The following is a 13,471-nucleotide window of genomic DNA, read 5'->3' as shown; positions in this document are numbered from 1 at the left end:
TATACTAATTGCCCCGAAATGGAATCGACTGATTCAACTTGTAAATATGATGTAAGAGCAATTCATACCCAAGCTTTTTTATCATACATTAGTGTAGATGCAATGCTTAATATTATAATAAGATTTTTCTGTAAGCTTAAGATTTATATAAACTTTGAACTTATTCAGAGACATCTCATCTTGTAATTTGTTATAAAATGAAATACGATTACTCTTAAAGGAATTACAAATTTTATGCAGCCCAGTAGACTGCACTACAAGCTTATATTTAGAAAATGGTAAGTGGACGTGGATGCGCTTACCTGTGGGAGCGTCGTCCACGCTGACGACGTTGACGTCGAAGCCGAGCGAGTAGATCGCGTCGGCCAGCTGAGGCGCGCTGGCGGCCGCGGGGTCGAACCGCACCAGCGCCGTGCCGTCCGCCAGGCTGACGGTCGCCGCCGACACGCCCGCCATCCCCTTCAGACTACCTGTCAATTCATGATTCCCTAGTACTCACACCTCAATAATGTAACATTGTTTTGTGCTTGTTTTTCGGTTTTCTATGCTTTTTTTAATAGTAATAAGTGGCGTACCAGGCTTCATCATCATCACAATGAGAACGGTTAAGGCCGTAGTCCACCACGCTGGCCCAGTGCGGATCGGAGGACTCCACATGCCTTTGAGAACATCATGGAGAACTATGAGGCATGCAGGCTTCCTCACGATGTTTTCCTTCACCGTCGAAGCTAGTGATATTTTTATCATAACTTAAAACGCACATAACTTAGAAAAGTTAAAGGTGCCTGGATTCGAACTCGGCCTCCCGAAAGTGAAGTCGAGCTCCTACCCACTGCGCTATCACCTCACATCGGCAACCACACCCTTCAGACAAGAACACAGCAATGCCATTTTGCGGTAGAAATAAGCTTGGCGGCAGTACTACCCCGGACTAGTTCTGTTACAATGGATCGGTAACAGTCAACGTGACCCTGGAGTCCTTAATAGCTGCGTTTCCAAGAATAAAAGAAGTCATGTAGAGCCGATTGCAGTTCGCTCACTGGGCGATCCGGAGTTCCGCGTACTCTCAATTGGGAGGTCTGCGGGTTACACCAGTACATTGCTCACCTTCGATAGTGTTGACGCAGGATTGGCAGGTCATGCCCACCACTGCGATGAGCGCGGTGCTGTCACCGGGCGGACCCGACGCCGTCATGTCGATCAGGAGGTCGGTGGGTATTTCGCGGGGAAGGAGATTCCTGGAAACAACAGGCAGATACATGAGCAATCATATTTTATGTAGGGTATATATTTGAAACGTGCTCTTTAAAGTTATACTTCTTTTGGCGCGTTATGGGAAAATGATGAGAGTAAATTTAAAGATGCGCGCGCCATTGTGCGCGTCACGAAAAACCGACACCCTGAAGTAAGCTATTTTAGTTTTTCAAAAAAATGATTGCCAATGTACACTTTCAATTGTCAAATTCTGCAAGCTCATATTCCGGTGATTTAATTGATTCAATTGTACAAAAATCTCTTTTTAATGTTGAGTGGCGGATAAAAATATCATTGTATGCAAGTGTAACTCTCGGAATACGAAATTTAAGATCTGATGACACGATCCAATGGAAATGGGAAATCCTCAAACTGTATAGTGAAAAAATTCTAACTTGATTTATAGTGTATACAAAATCTTTCCATTACTTTTAATAAAATAAATAAAAACAGATAAAAGGAAGTTTTTAGTGTACTTTTATTACTTTCTTAACAATTTAAAAAAAAAACCTTTAAGCTGAAAAGTAACGAACACTATGTTTACATTTTAAGACAGGAAAGAAAATATAGACTTTAGTTTGTGCGTTGAACTCTCCTTAATAAAAAAGTCCGAGTTATTGAATTAAAAAAAAGTAAACCTATCTTAAGACGTCATCCGTTTTTATAATAATTAATACAATTTTGTTATTTCACATGTATTAGCACAATTCTCTAACAATTTATGAGAACAATAAGCCTTTGGTTTGCTCAGTGGTTACTGGCACATAAATGCGCATGTCTGATAAACGATAATAAAATAATACCACGATGTTGTAAAATAGATATCTGCAGCTCCAAAGTCTATTTTTCTTACCTGTCGTACCTATTATATAGGTGGTAGTATTTTTATCTTTCGTTACTTTTTAGTGTAAATTATGATTTCATAATAAAAAAACAAATGTAATTAAATAAATGAGAACAACATATTTTCTATATCTAAGTTTGTTTTTATTATTTTCTTAATAATTTATAAATTAACTTTTTACTAAAAATTAACGAAAAGATTGTGTACATTATAAAACAGGTAAGAAAAAATAAACAATACAGCTCTATGTACTCGACTGATGGATTAGGTAGTTAAGAAATATTGATGTTAACAGATTAAAATGTGACAGGCAGTAATAAAATCGTGCCTTTGCTTTAAGAAGGCGTTTCCTACGTCTGCCAGTTGGTCAAAAAAGTTGGCTTAACCTTGTAAAAGCGCAGTATGAATTTTGAAAAATATGATTGGATAGCAGCAGGCGTTACTAATGACAGATATAATTTTCAGATACCATGATAAGTATTGTTTTTAACGATAAATAGTCAACTGCTAGCATGCATATAAACAATAAAAATATTTGACCCATGGTAAAGCAGCGCCACTTCAAAGCATTCTTTAAACGACCGAGCTAAGTATAAGCACAATAAACGTGATAAAATGGTGTGGTCCTACTGCACGTATACGAGCATTATTTTCTTATCTTATTGATTATTTTGTTCACACGTATGTACGCTCGATGTTTTTTCCTCCTCCTCCAGTATAAACATTACTAAGCTAATTTATATATATTTAACATATCACAGATCCTTAAAACAATCTCTCTATGCACAACTTTCAGATAAACTTTACAATGCTCAATTCTTAAGATTTTTGTTTTTTGTTTGAGTAAGTTTTTTAGAAGATTTGTGTGCTATGCAATACAAACAATTTTATAACAAATAAGTAAATATTTTATATTATGTCCAAGGGTAATTGGATAAATCAAGTTTTTATTAAAACCCTATGTGAATGAGCGGATAGCAGCAAATAACGATTTTCGCATTCCTTTCCTATATTTATTAACAACTGAAAGCTAAAGCTAGGTTAGATTAAATCACTATTATTCATGTGCCTCATTAATTATATAAATATACCTAGCGTAGACCATGGCGAAAACATATCTTGTATCCAATTATATTCGGTCAAACAAAACTTATGATGTTCATAAGTTTTGTTTGCAAAAAATCAACTCATCACACAAGATGATCAAGGTTAATAATAATTCTTGTATTATTTATAATTTTATATCTATTATTAGTGTTTTCACCTACACTTGGAGGAAATATCAATTAAATAAATTTAAAATGCATATAAAAATGTATTTCCTACTAGATGAAGCTACAGTCGCTATAAGACTAATATAAAAGGCATATACTAATTTCTTCATCGGCAGTTGGAGAGCCGTAGCTTGGTTATTGGTTAAAGACTGCGACTGCCAGAGAGTCGCAGGTTAAAATTCTGTCGGTTCTAAAAAAAATTATATGCATTTCAAATTTATAATATTCTTGTACATATACGTACATTACTAGATCTATTTATTTTTATTAGCTTTTACCCGTTCTTTGTCCGCTTTTTTACAAATGGGAACCGTTTTTTTTCCTGGGATAAAAGTAGGCCTTGTTACTCGCAATCCTTTCAACTAACTGTATGCTACAAATCAAGTCAATTGACCGCTAAGTTAGGGCGTAATTTATAATATTAGCATTGATGGTATGGATAGTGCCTAACTTCTGCCTAGCTATTATAACAGAATCTGGTTTTAGCTTCTTTTATAGCAAATTAAATTGAGCGCTTTTTTAAGTCGGATAAAAGCGGAGAGTATATATATAGACAAACCTGGTCTCGTCGTCTGTGCTATCCGTTGGAGCTTCGAACCCCATATCTTCTATATGAGACCGAATGATCTCCACGGAGCACGTTCGCGGGTCATATCTGAAGTAGCCCGCGTGTTCTGACAGCTCCACCTGGGAATACATGAAAACCGTCATTACGTGGTAGCCGATACGTTATGGGAAGTCTTCATAAAAGAAAAAAAACTTTGACTAAAATTGACGCAGATCATAAACAGCGAACCTATCATACACTTACCTAGAATGTATATATTCTGGTTTAACACAAGGCAGGTTGCATCGTCATCATAACTTCAACCGATTGCCGTCCACAGCTGGACATGTCTTTTTGTAGAGAGTTCTCAAATCAACGGTCCTGCTTACAAAAGCTCCCAGCGAATCGCTTTATGTCGTCTGTCTACCTCATTGGTCAAGCCCTCACAAGGTGGACTTTGTAATTGGTAAGTCTAAGGCAGGTTTAGGTTTACCTAAGCCAAGAAGATTATCACTACAACTAGAAGAAACATAGAGGTGATATCCGTCAAATGGCTAAATACATATTTATCAAGCATAGCTGAAAATCATTGCGACTAAAAATTACATTGGAATCGGTTAGTTATTGATTTATTTAAACTGTTTATTTGTACACTACTACACAGTTAGGAAAACAAAGGACGAATAGAGAGATAGTTGTTAAATAGTTGGAAAATCCAAAAGTGCACGCCTCATAATCTCATTCATTACAATAAAATTGAAATTATTTGTAAATTTGTAAAAGTATTTATTAAATAATAATTAAACTACATCTAATTATACCGTGAGAAGTAATAGGCTTCTATCCCTCATAATGCTGAAGCCTATAAAAAAAAACAACTCGATAAGAGAAGTATTTCGCTCGTTATCGTTTTAAACCATATTTTAATTAGTTTAAATAATAAGAAGAGATTTAAAAATATCATGAGTGTTAAAAATAGTTCTTTTTCTGAACATTTATCTATTCACTTATAAGAATAAAGCAATTTATATTAGCAATAAAGAATAAAAAAGTGACATTTTAAGTTGGAGAATCACTCGGTGTGCGTAAACTGACAGTAATACCCACCTCAACGCTTCGCTTATGAGGCGTGCAAAAGGTGGCCTTATCGATTAGAAGCTCTCTTTATCGGTTGATCTGCTTGAGAGCGGGGGCAGAGAAAGGTGCGCGGATCCTCACCTTTACGTGATGTATTCCGGAGAGCTCGCGCACGGACCCCTCGATGCTCCGCACGCAGGACTGGCAGGTCATGCCATTGATCGGCACCCGCACCGCCACCAGCTCCGGGGCAGACTCCCTGCAGACAAACACAAACACCCGCTATAGTTTATATATTACAATTATTAGAAATCCTAAAACTTTATCTTACACTAAAAGGTGAATATTTATATGTTTTGCTCCAAATAAATCGCCTTCTGAAGTTATGAAAATTAAAGACGCGCGTTTCGAAGCGATCCTCAGAAGATGATGAATTGGCAATGAATAATTGTTAAAAACTATTTATTGTACAGTTAACAAGATTGTAGAAAGGGTTGGAGATGCAGCATGAAGATTCTCCTGATTTTCGCGGAGTATAGCAAATTAAGCTTAATTTTCATAATAAATCATGGAATTCCGCAAGGTAACGCCTGCTTCTAACCAATCCTTCTGAAGTCTTTAATACTCTATGAATAAAACTTTTTTCAAAACTAGGTCCTGGAATGGCGACCCCGCACCGGTTAACGCAGCGCACGACATAAAGCGAGTCGCTGGGAGCCACTGAAAACGAGTGCCCCGGGACCGTAGACTTTGAAACTCCCTAAGATCCCTAAGATCTACATACGTCTGACAATAGGTTAAAGTGATGGAGATGTTGAAGATGAATTTTTTTTAGTAAATAAGTTACTCTACTTCAATAAAATTTTCCATTCTAACTAGGGCCACCTTACAGTGACTTGTGCAAAGTCAAGTCTGTATTAGAACTTCTTCTGGAAATTTATAGATAGAGAAGATAAGAAAGGAAAGTAATTGTATTCATAAGCCACAAACTTATGCGTGAAGCACCACCACGTACCTACGTTTTGTGTTGACATTACCACAAAAATATCTTTGGTTTGATATTTTTATCAGCTGCCATTTATAACTGTCCAAATGATTATCTACCCCGCTGCCCTTATCGTTCATATCGAACAGTAAATACTAACCCGAAGAGAATATGATCAGAACCAAAGTTTGTTTACATAAATAAATATTTAATGATATATCTACGTTTGGTTATGATAGCTCCGTGATTTCAAATCATTTCGTGATTCAAGTCATCAAATCATGGAGCTATCGTGCAGTAAAAATCGGTTATATTTCTATATATATAAAATTAAAAATCCTGACTAACTTCTAATCAATGTGAGCCTTAATCGCTGGGGTTAAAAACTTAGCCGATTTTTTAAAAATCAAGGGGGTTAAATAGAGTCTAAAGTTTGTATGAAACTCTGTTATTTTTCACGATATAGCCATGAAACTAGGTATTTTGGCTCTTAAAATAAAATTAAGGAATAATATATGTATCACAGTTTATTAAAATTCGAGGGGGTTAAATAAGAAATGAAATACGCCAAAAAAAAATCAACGCACAGCCTTAATCGCATAGTCATGAATGAATTTTGGAGGTTCCTTTATAAGGTGTAGGAATCCACTAAGAAGGATATAGAAATTCTACACACAGAGAGTGAAATGGTGGGTTGATTACTTTTAATGAAACTGTCAGTCATACATTGATATTTTTGTTTAACTTTAATCAGGAGAAGCTTAAATATCGTTCGAGATTATACACTGATTTTTTCACATTTTTGTGTGTCCGTCGTATATGTTATTAACGCATCGTATGTTATTTATGCGCATTACAGAGATTACAATGGATAAGTGACATTTAGTATACTAAGCTATTAAGAATACTAGCTAATATTACAGGTTAATATTAAAACTATTATTATTTTAAAAACTATAGGGTTCCTACGGGATAAGGGATGAAAGAGAATGAAGAAAATGAGCCCGATATTGACGTGATATTGATGAGAAGTTGCCACAGAAACAACGATCGGAATCTTATGATGAGCAGGAGAGTACCTACTTAAAGATAATCTCCGTCGTGGGTTTATTAAAATATTCGGTTTTATTACTTGTTATCGATTGTATCGGTTGACAGGCCGCTTTTCATTGATAGTAAAGGACATTGCTCCGGGCCCATGCAAAGTTCGCCTGAGAAAATCGCCCATGCAAAGTTTAATTTTGAAAGCCGAATAAAACTATTTGGATACTATAATGGCGACTAACGCTAGTGCATCCCATTGTTGCAAATTGTTTTTATAAAATTATCATAAACAAAATAGGTAACACTTAAAAATCTGCTCATAAATAAAATACACAATTTCCACATATGGTGCTCCCACATTGCCGTTATAAAATGTTTGTAAACATTTTATAACACCAAAACATTTACTAACAAATGTTAACAATTGTTGCACTTTGTTAGAAACTGTTACATGTTATAAGTGCTCCTACATTGATGGAAAATGTTTAAACATTTTATAACATCTAGTATTGGCTCGCAGTTTGGTTTCGCCTTCTGAGGGCTGAGGACGTCTACACGAAAATGGAAGAAGATTTGCTCATTGGAATAGCTTTTATTTTTTGTTTAAAAAAGAAGAAAAAGCGCTCTTATTGGATGCGCCAAACGCTAAAAGCTAGAGGAAAATATAGTGCCACAGACTATCTCAAGGATTTAGGTATTGAATTAGATATTAAAATGTTTACAAACAAAAGATAACACATGTTTTATTTTGTTATAATTTGTTTTGTTATAAAATGTTTACTAACATTACTAAACATTTTCTAACATGAAAATTTATTTGTGATTAAATGTTTGCTAACAAATGTTTACTAACGTTATTAAACATTTTCTAACGGCAATGTGGGAGCACCATAACACTTTAAAACGTGACAAACAACGCACGGTTGGCACGCTTGAGCCCTATGACTATGGTATCTTATGGCCGATCGTTAATATTCCTTACTAGCTTTTACGCGCGGTTCCGCTTGCGTGGTAAATTGAAAAACTTTGCCAGGAGTATAAGAACAGTGTACTACTTGAGGACGCTTGTGTAACAAATGGTGTGTGACTTTCTGTGAAATTTTTTTAACTGAAACTTTCAATGCTCATTACAATTTTTTTTTTTCATATTAATTATTATTCATTTTTGTAAACAAGACACGGGAATGTCATAATGATTGCACATTGAAAGTTACAATTAATATTAGCTAGAATAATTACTTGGAAATTTAACGACAGTGAATTGAACGCACATATTAACTAAGAAATTATGTCGTGTGTTACTTTAGATAATTAAAAAAAAATTATTCCGATACGATCATTTTTCGACCAATTTTGATGCCACATACACCCGTCCATACACGGACGTCCAGAAAAGATTATGTTTAATGTTATTATTTACTATGTTAAACAAAAAAATTGTTATTGAAATGTATTTTATGTGCCTGACAAATTATTTGACTTGATATTAGTGTACTCAAATTAACCTGTAAGTGCAATATAAATAACAAAAATCAATTTCAGTTTCGAGAAAACTGCTTTTTTTGAAATGTCGAGAGTAGAGCACAACCTCAACGCTTCGCTTATGAGGCGTGCAAAATATTCATCAGTCATCTTAGTACCCATAACACAAGCTACGCTTACTTTGGGGCTAGGTGGCGATGTGTGTATTGTCGTAGTATATTTATTTATTTATTTATTTACAGGGCACCATATATATCATATTTAACCCAACGTTGAGATAAGAAAATAAAAACTAATAAATAAAACGGTTTTGTTCTGTCTCCTTTAATAGTAAACCTTCAACCTATTTCGATTGTTCTAGACACGTCTGCTTTGGCACGTATACTAGCTTTATTTATACCTACTGAGGTAGGTATAAATTCGTATATTAAAAAAGCTAATAAAAATTTAGTTTTATATATAAAAAGAATTTGCTTGTCTATACTATCAGCCCGATTTACAATATCACGCTATGACGCGTGGACATAAGTTAAAAATATTCCACCACCTAAAATACTCGTATCATAAGGTGATGCTATTTATATATTTTAGTGATTTCCCTTGGGCATTCGAACTAAATATCTAGTAGCGAATTAAGAAAGCGTTATCAAACGCTATTATAGCCAGATAGAACTTCCGCCTCCCTTTCGTGGACCGAACTTGAAAACCTGCGCTAATTCAATATTACTTGCTTTAGCAGTGAAGGAATCCATCTGACCGCAGGCATGCCTGAGAGATATCCATAATATTCTAAAGGACGAAACCCCATCCGCACTTGGCCAGCTTGGTGGACTTCTCATTTTCAGGGGAGACTCGTTCCCTGTAGTGGGCTGGTAATGTGTTATAATGATCATGTAGCTAAGTTAATAATTTTATGTGCTAAATCGGAGAAATAAGCTGTAATAAAAGGAGAGACATGCGAATTATTATGATTGGATTTCGCCTTTATGGATTCCATTAAACGATTATAAGCACGGCATCATAAATATCTAAAAGGCAGTGCAATCTGAACAAGCGATCTCTTTTCTCTTGACATTGAAATGTTATCTGACCTCCAGACAAGTCGCAAAGCGTACTCGCCCCCTCGTGAGTTATCTCAGAAAAACGAAGACTTTTGGCGATTCTGAATACTCGCGCTCGCATTAACAAGCCACAAATCGAAATCCAGTTGAATAATGCGCAGGAAAAAAAATAAACGTATACCGAATACACCTTCTGACTTCCTAAGCTCATGTTAATTCGCGAGATGATGGAACACGCATTGTGGTAATATCGTTAATGACCATAGCCGTGACTCCGCGTCGTCGATGCTGCGGTCTGAGGAAAAGTATCAAGACACCGATGTCAATAGCGATTGAATTTTATCAGAATTATGTTGGGCAATAGAAGTTTATCTCAACAAGCTGTTTTTTAAGTCTAAATATTTGTTGGGCTTAAGAATTTAAGATCGCTCGAATGAAAATCAACCGTATCTAAAAGACTATTACTCTCTTTCTTTCTCCGTTATTTTCCATGATTAGCTAATAACTTATAGAAATTCAAGACCTAGAAATAATTATTGCGCAATTGTAAGTAAATTTTTGAGCAATGTTGGCAGAAATAAACAATTTACCTTCTTTCTATCTTTATTAATATTAAAGATTCTTGTTTTTTGTATGGTGTGTGTAGTATGTTTGCACGCGTTTAATAAAGGAAATAAGGTTTCTGACTGTTGACTGACGTTTCATTTGATTGATTGATAGACAAAGCGTTAAATCAGCTAAGATAAATCCGAGACCTTTAACTGATAAGTAATGTTATAAGTATTATACAGTATTTGTAAATAAAAAGTCGTGTAAACGAAATGTGGATATAAACTACCGACTTACATGAAAGGGATATAAATTTGTGACATCTGCTTATCGTCTGCGAAAGGTTCATAAGTCATTAGATGGATTGAGTCTTTTAAATACGAGAGACTTTTTTTAGAGATTTTTATAATATTCTGATTCCTAAAGTAATTTTGGATCTATCAATGCATACGTTTAAACAATGTGTGAAAACAAATTTAATAAATCATGGTTACTATACTATTGATGAATTTCTTAATGACAAGGCAGCTTGGAAGTAGACCGATACGCTCTCATCTCTCACAAGATAGGAAAATTAGGATTGTAAACTGTAAAATGATGTTGAAAAAGAGCAATCTGCTGAGTTTTTTGCCGGCTCTTCTCGATAGAATCTGCCTTCCGAGCCGGTGTGTCAAAAAGATTTAAAAACAAACTATTGGATAGAAGCAAACGTTACTTTGCGGAATTCCATGATATTTTATTTGCCGAAAATCTAAATTTCATAAATTTCACCATACAGATTCTTCTGCTTTTCGCGGAGTATAGTAAATTAAGCCTAATTATCATATTTTAAAACAAACTGACTTGAATTTTAAAAGTGCTTATAAAATAGGTCTACTTGACATAAGTAAATTTAGAATTTTTTGATTTTAGCAATATGTACGTAGTATATATATATATATAGATATATATGTATATACATTTATTCGTATAATAAGAAAATTTCTTGTACCTTAATGTAAAAGAAAGTTAAAAACGTTACGAATTCTCATAATATAAAGTACTCCCATGCATTCACACGAGCATAACGTTTTATTTAGTACAACAACTCGATTAACAAATCCGAAAGCAAGGTCATACTCTTTACCCTTAGTGCAAATTTCGTAAACGTGGACAGTTTTCGAGGATCAAATTGGAAATAGAAGCATAAACGAAAAAAATCGTTATGCGGTCTGTAAAACAAGATTTCTAGCGAATTATAAGTAACGGATAGTTTCTAGTTTGAAGCTTGACAGATCAATTCATCTTCATGATGTTTCAAACGGTTCGAGGGAGGTTACCAGTGTTTTGGTTACATTTTTATTCGCACATTCAGCTTAGTCGGAACCTATTTATTGGCAATATGCAGCTTAGACCTACTGAACTGTCTTTATAAAGTATAACCTACTTATTCGATTATAAGTAATATCCAATTATTATTTAAATTCATTTGTTTTATGCATTTAAGTGACTACAAAGGTTCCGAAGAGAGTGTACCGAGAAGAAACATCAACATTTCATAATTTAATATTCATTATTATGTCGTTCTGATAAATAAAAATAGTACCTATATTCTGCTCTCAATGCAACACTGAGATTTATTCGGTTGTCCATAAACGTTAAATCTAAACTAAATTGGCAGTTCTATGCATAGTAGTGCAATCCTTTTCACAATGTTAGCCGTGAAAAAGAATAGCACTATTTTAAGAACTATCAAACTCGTTTAGTTTAATGTATTGTGTGCGACAGAATTAGCAAAAAATATTAGCTTTAAATGGACAGAAAATATTAATTATTAATGTTAGTTATGCAGGAAAACGGACTGCGGCCGCTGTTGCGGTGACTCTCGATTGAGATAAGACCACATTAAATTTAGTTACGTAGCCACCGACTGGCGTTACAACAGAGTCGAAAGTACTGCATGCAGCTCACGATTATTGAGTTTATAATTCCTTGCCCACATCATCGGTCAAGATGTAAGACCACAGAAAGCGGACTTTTTCGGTAGTCCGAAAAATCGACACTGTGTCGGTTATACTCGATTGCATTAATGCCCTTCACACGTTCCTGATTGCTTGTACTTACTTGTCCATCATTGCCGATGGTGTAGAGGAGGCATAACATAATATTATCAATACTTTTGTAGCGAACAAGTAAACAGCGAGCGAACTAGGGGGTAAGCTTTACAAAATGGAGCACGACTGCATTATTGGGCTCGACTTCCGCGGGTTTCTATAACACTTAGTTGGTCGAACGGTAAGTATGTCCCACTGCTTTTCTGTTAAGATATTCTCAGTGCCTTTCTAAAGTTAGGCAAAGGGCCCAGTTACCCCAGTGCCTCGGAGAGCACGCTAAGTCTTCAATCCCTATTTATGGTCCCAGTTATCATTTACGTGGTATCGATACCCTTTTACTATAAACACCCCATTTATCACGTGTAAATCAAGACGTATTATTTTCATTTAAATTTAAGTTGACTTTAAATTTTAGTATCATACTTTATAGTATTCACTAATAGTTTATTTAAGTCATGCCTTTAATTTGATACCAATATTGAGGGAGGACTGATTTTCATAAAACATACCTAAGAAAACTCTACTCTAACCGACACACACACACACACACACACACACACACACAAAAACACACAAAAACACACTCCAAACACACAGCACCCCATCATTTTTTGCGTCGAGAGTTAAAAAGAAACATCTCATCATAGTCTCTTTTGAGCCTATACTCGTCAGGTACTTAAATTTAGAGAAAATAATCTTTCTTATCCTGAGATAACAAAACGGAGAAATAGGTACGTACCTAGTTGAATAAAAGCTCGTTTGAATAAATGCGTGCACTCACTACAAACCACTAATGACACGAATAACATAACTCGTTTCATACAGACTGACTCATATGACGTAAGTGCCCCGGTCTCCGGTAGAGTGCAAAACTGTAGCGCGGTGTGCAAACAGCTAACTCGTAGACAATGAAGCGCTTTGTGCTACTTCATTGGGAGACTTGTATGTATCAGAATTTCAGAGCCCATAAATGAAGAATAATTGTTTAGATTTTCAAATAGGCGCTTTAATTCCTATAGAGTCGCAGTATAATCGTTTTGTAGACCGTATACTGCATAGCTGAAGTTCAGTATGATTAAATTTAACGCGCTTGATTACCCTTAAATAGGAGTGCCACTGGGCATGTCTAGAGTATATTATAGTTTCTAAACATCTCAATTTGTGAGTCCACTAAGCGATAGGTGGAGGGCGCTTGCCTAGAAGATGCCTATACACTTTTGATTTGAAGGTAATCATATTGTAGGTACTGGGGAAAATGGAA

At 35.2% G+C, this 13,471-nt stretch overlaps 1 protein-coding gene across 5 annotated transcripts in view; it reads right to left on the bottom strand.

The window, feature by feature from the left end:
• The window catches only part of LOC120627998 (copper-transporting ATPase 1), a 68,515-nt gene that overhangs the window by 27,776 nt on the left and 27,268 nt on the right, over positions 1-13,471 (bottom strand). For all 5 annotated transcript variants that reach the window (XM_039896157.1, XM_039896161.1, XM_039896159.1 and 2 more), the window contains 4 exons: positions 5,138-5,255; positions 3,932-4,059; positions 1,108-1,238; positions 303-470 (listed from right to left, as the gene is read on the bottom strand). In XM_039896157.1, coding sequence (XP_039752091.1) covers positions 303-470; positions 1,108-1,238; positions 3,932-4,059; positions 5,138-5,255 — 545 coding nt within the window. The remainder of the gene's footprint in view (positions 1-302; positions 471-1,107; positions 1,239-3,931; positions 4,060-5,137; positions 5,256-13,471) is intronic.

The sequence above is a fragment of the Pararge aegeria genome, chromosome 12 (assembly GCF_905163445.1).
Source record: "Pararge aegeria chromosome 12, ilParAegt1.1, whole genome shotgun sequence".
Lineage (NCBI taxonomy): Eukaryota > Metazoa > Arthropoda > Insecta > Lepidoptera > Nymphalidae > Pararge > Pararge aegeria.
Note: the sequence above shows the minus strand (reverse complement) of the source record. Positions and strands in the feature narration are given on the sequence as shown.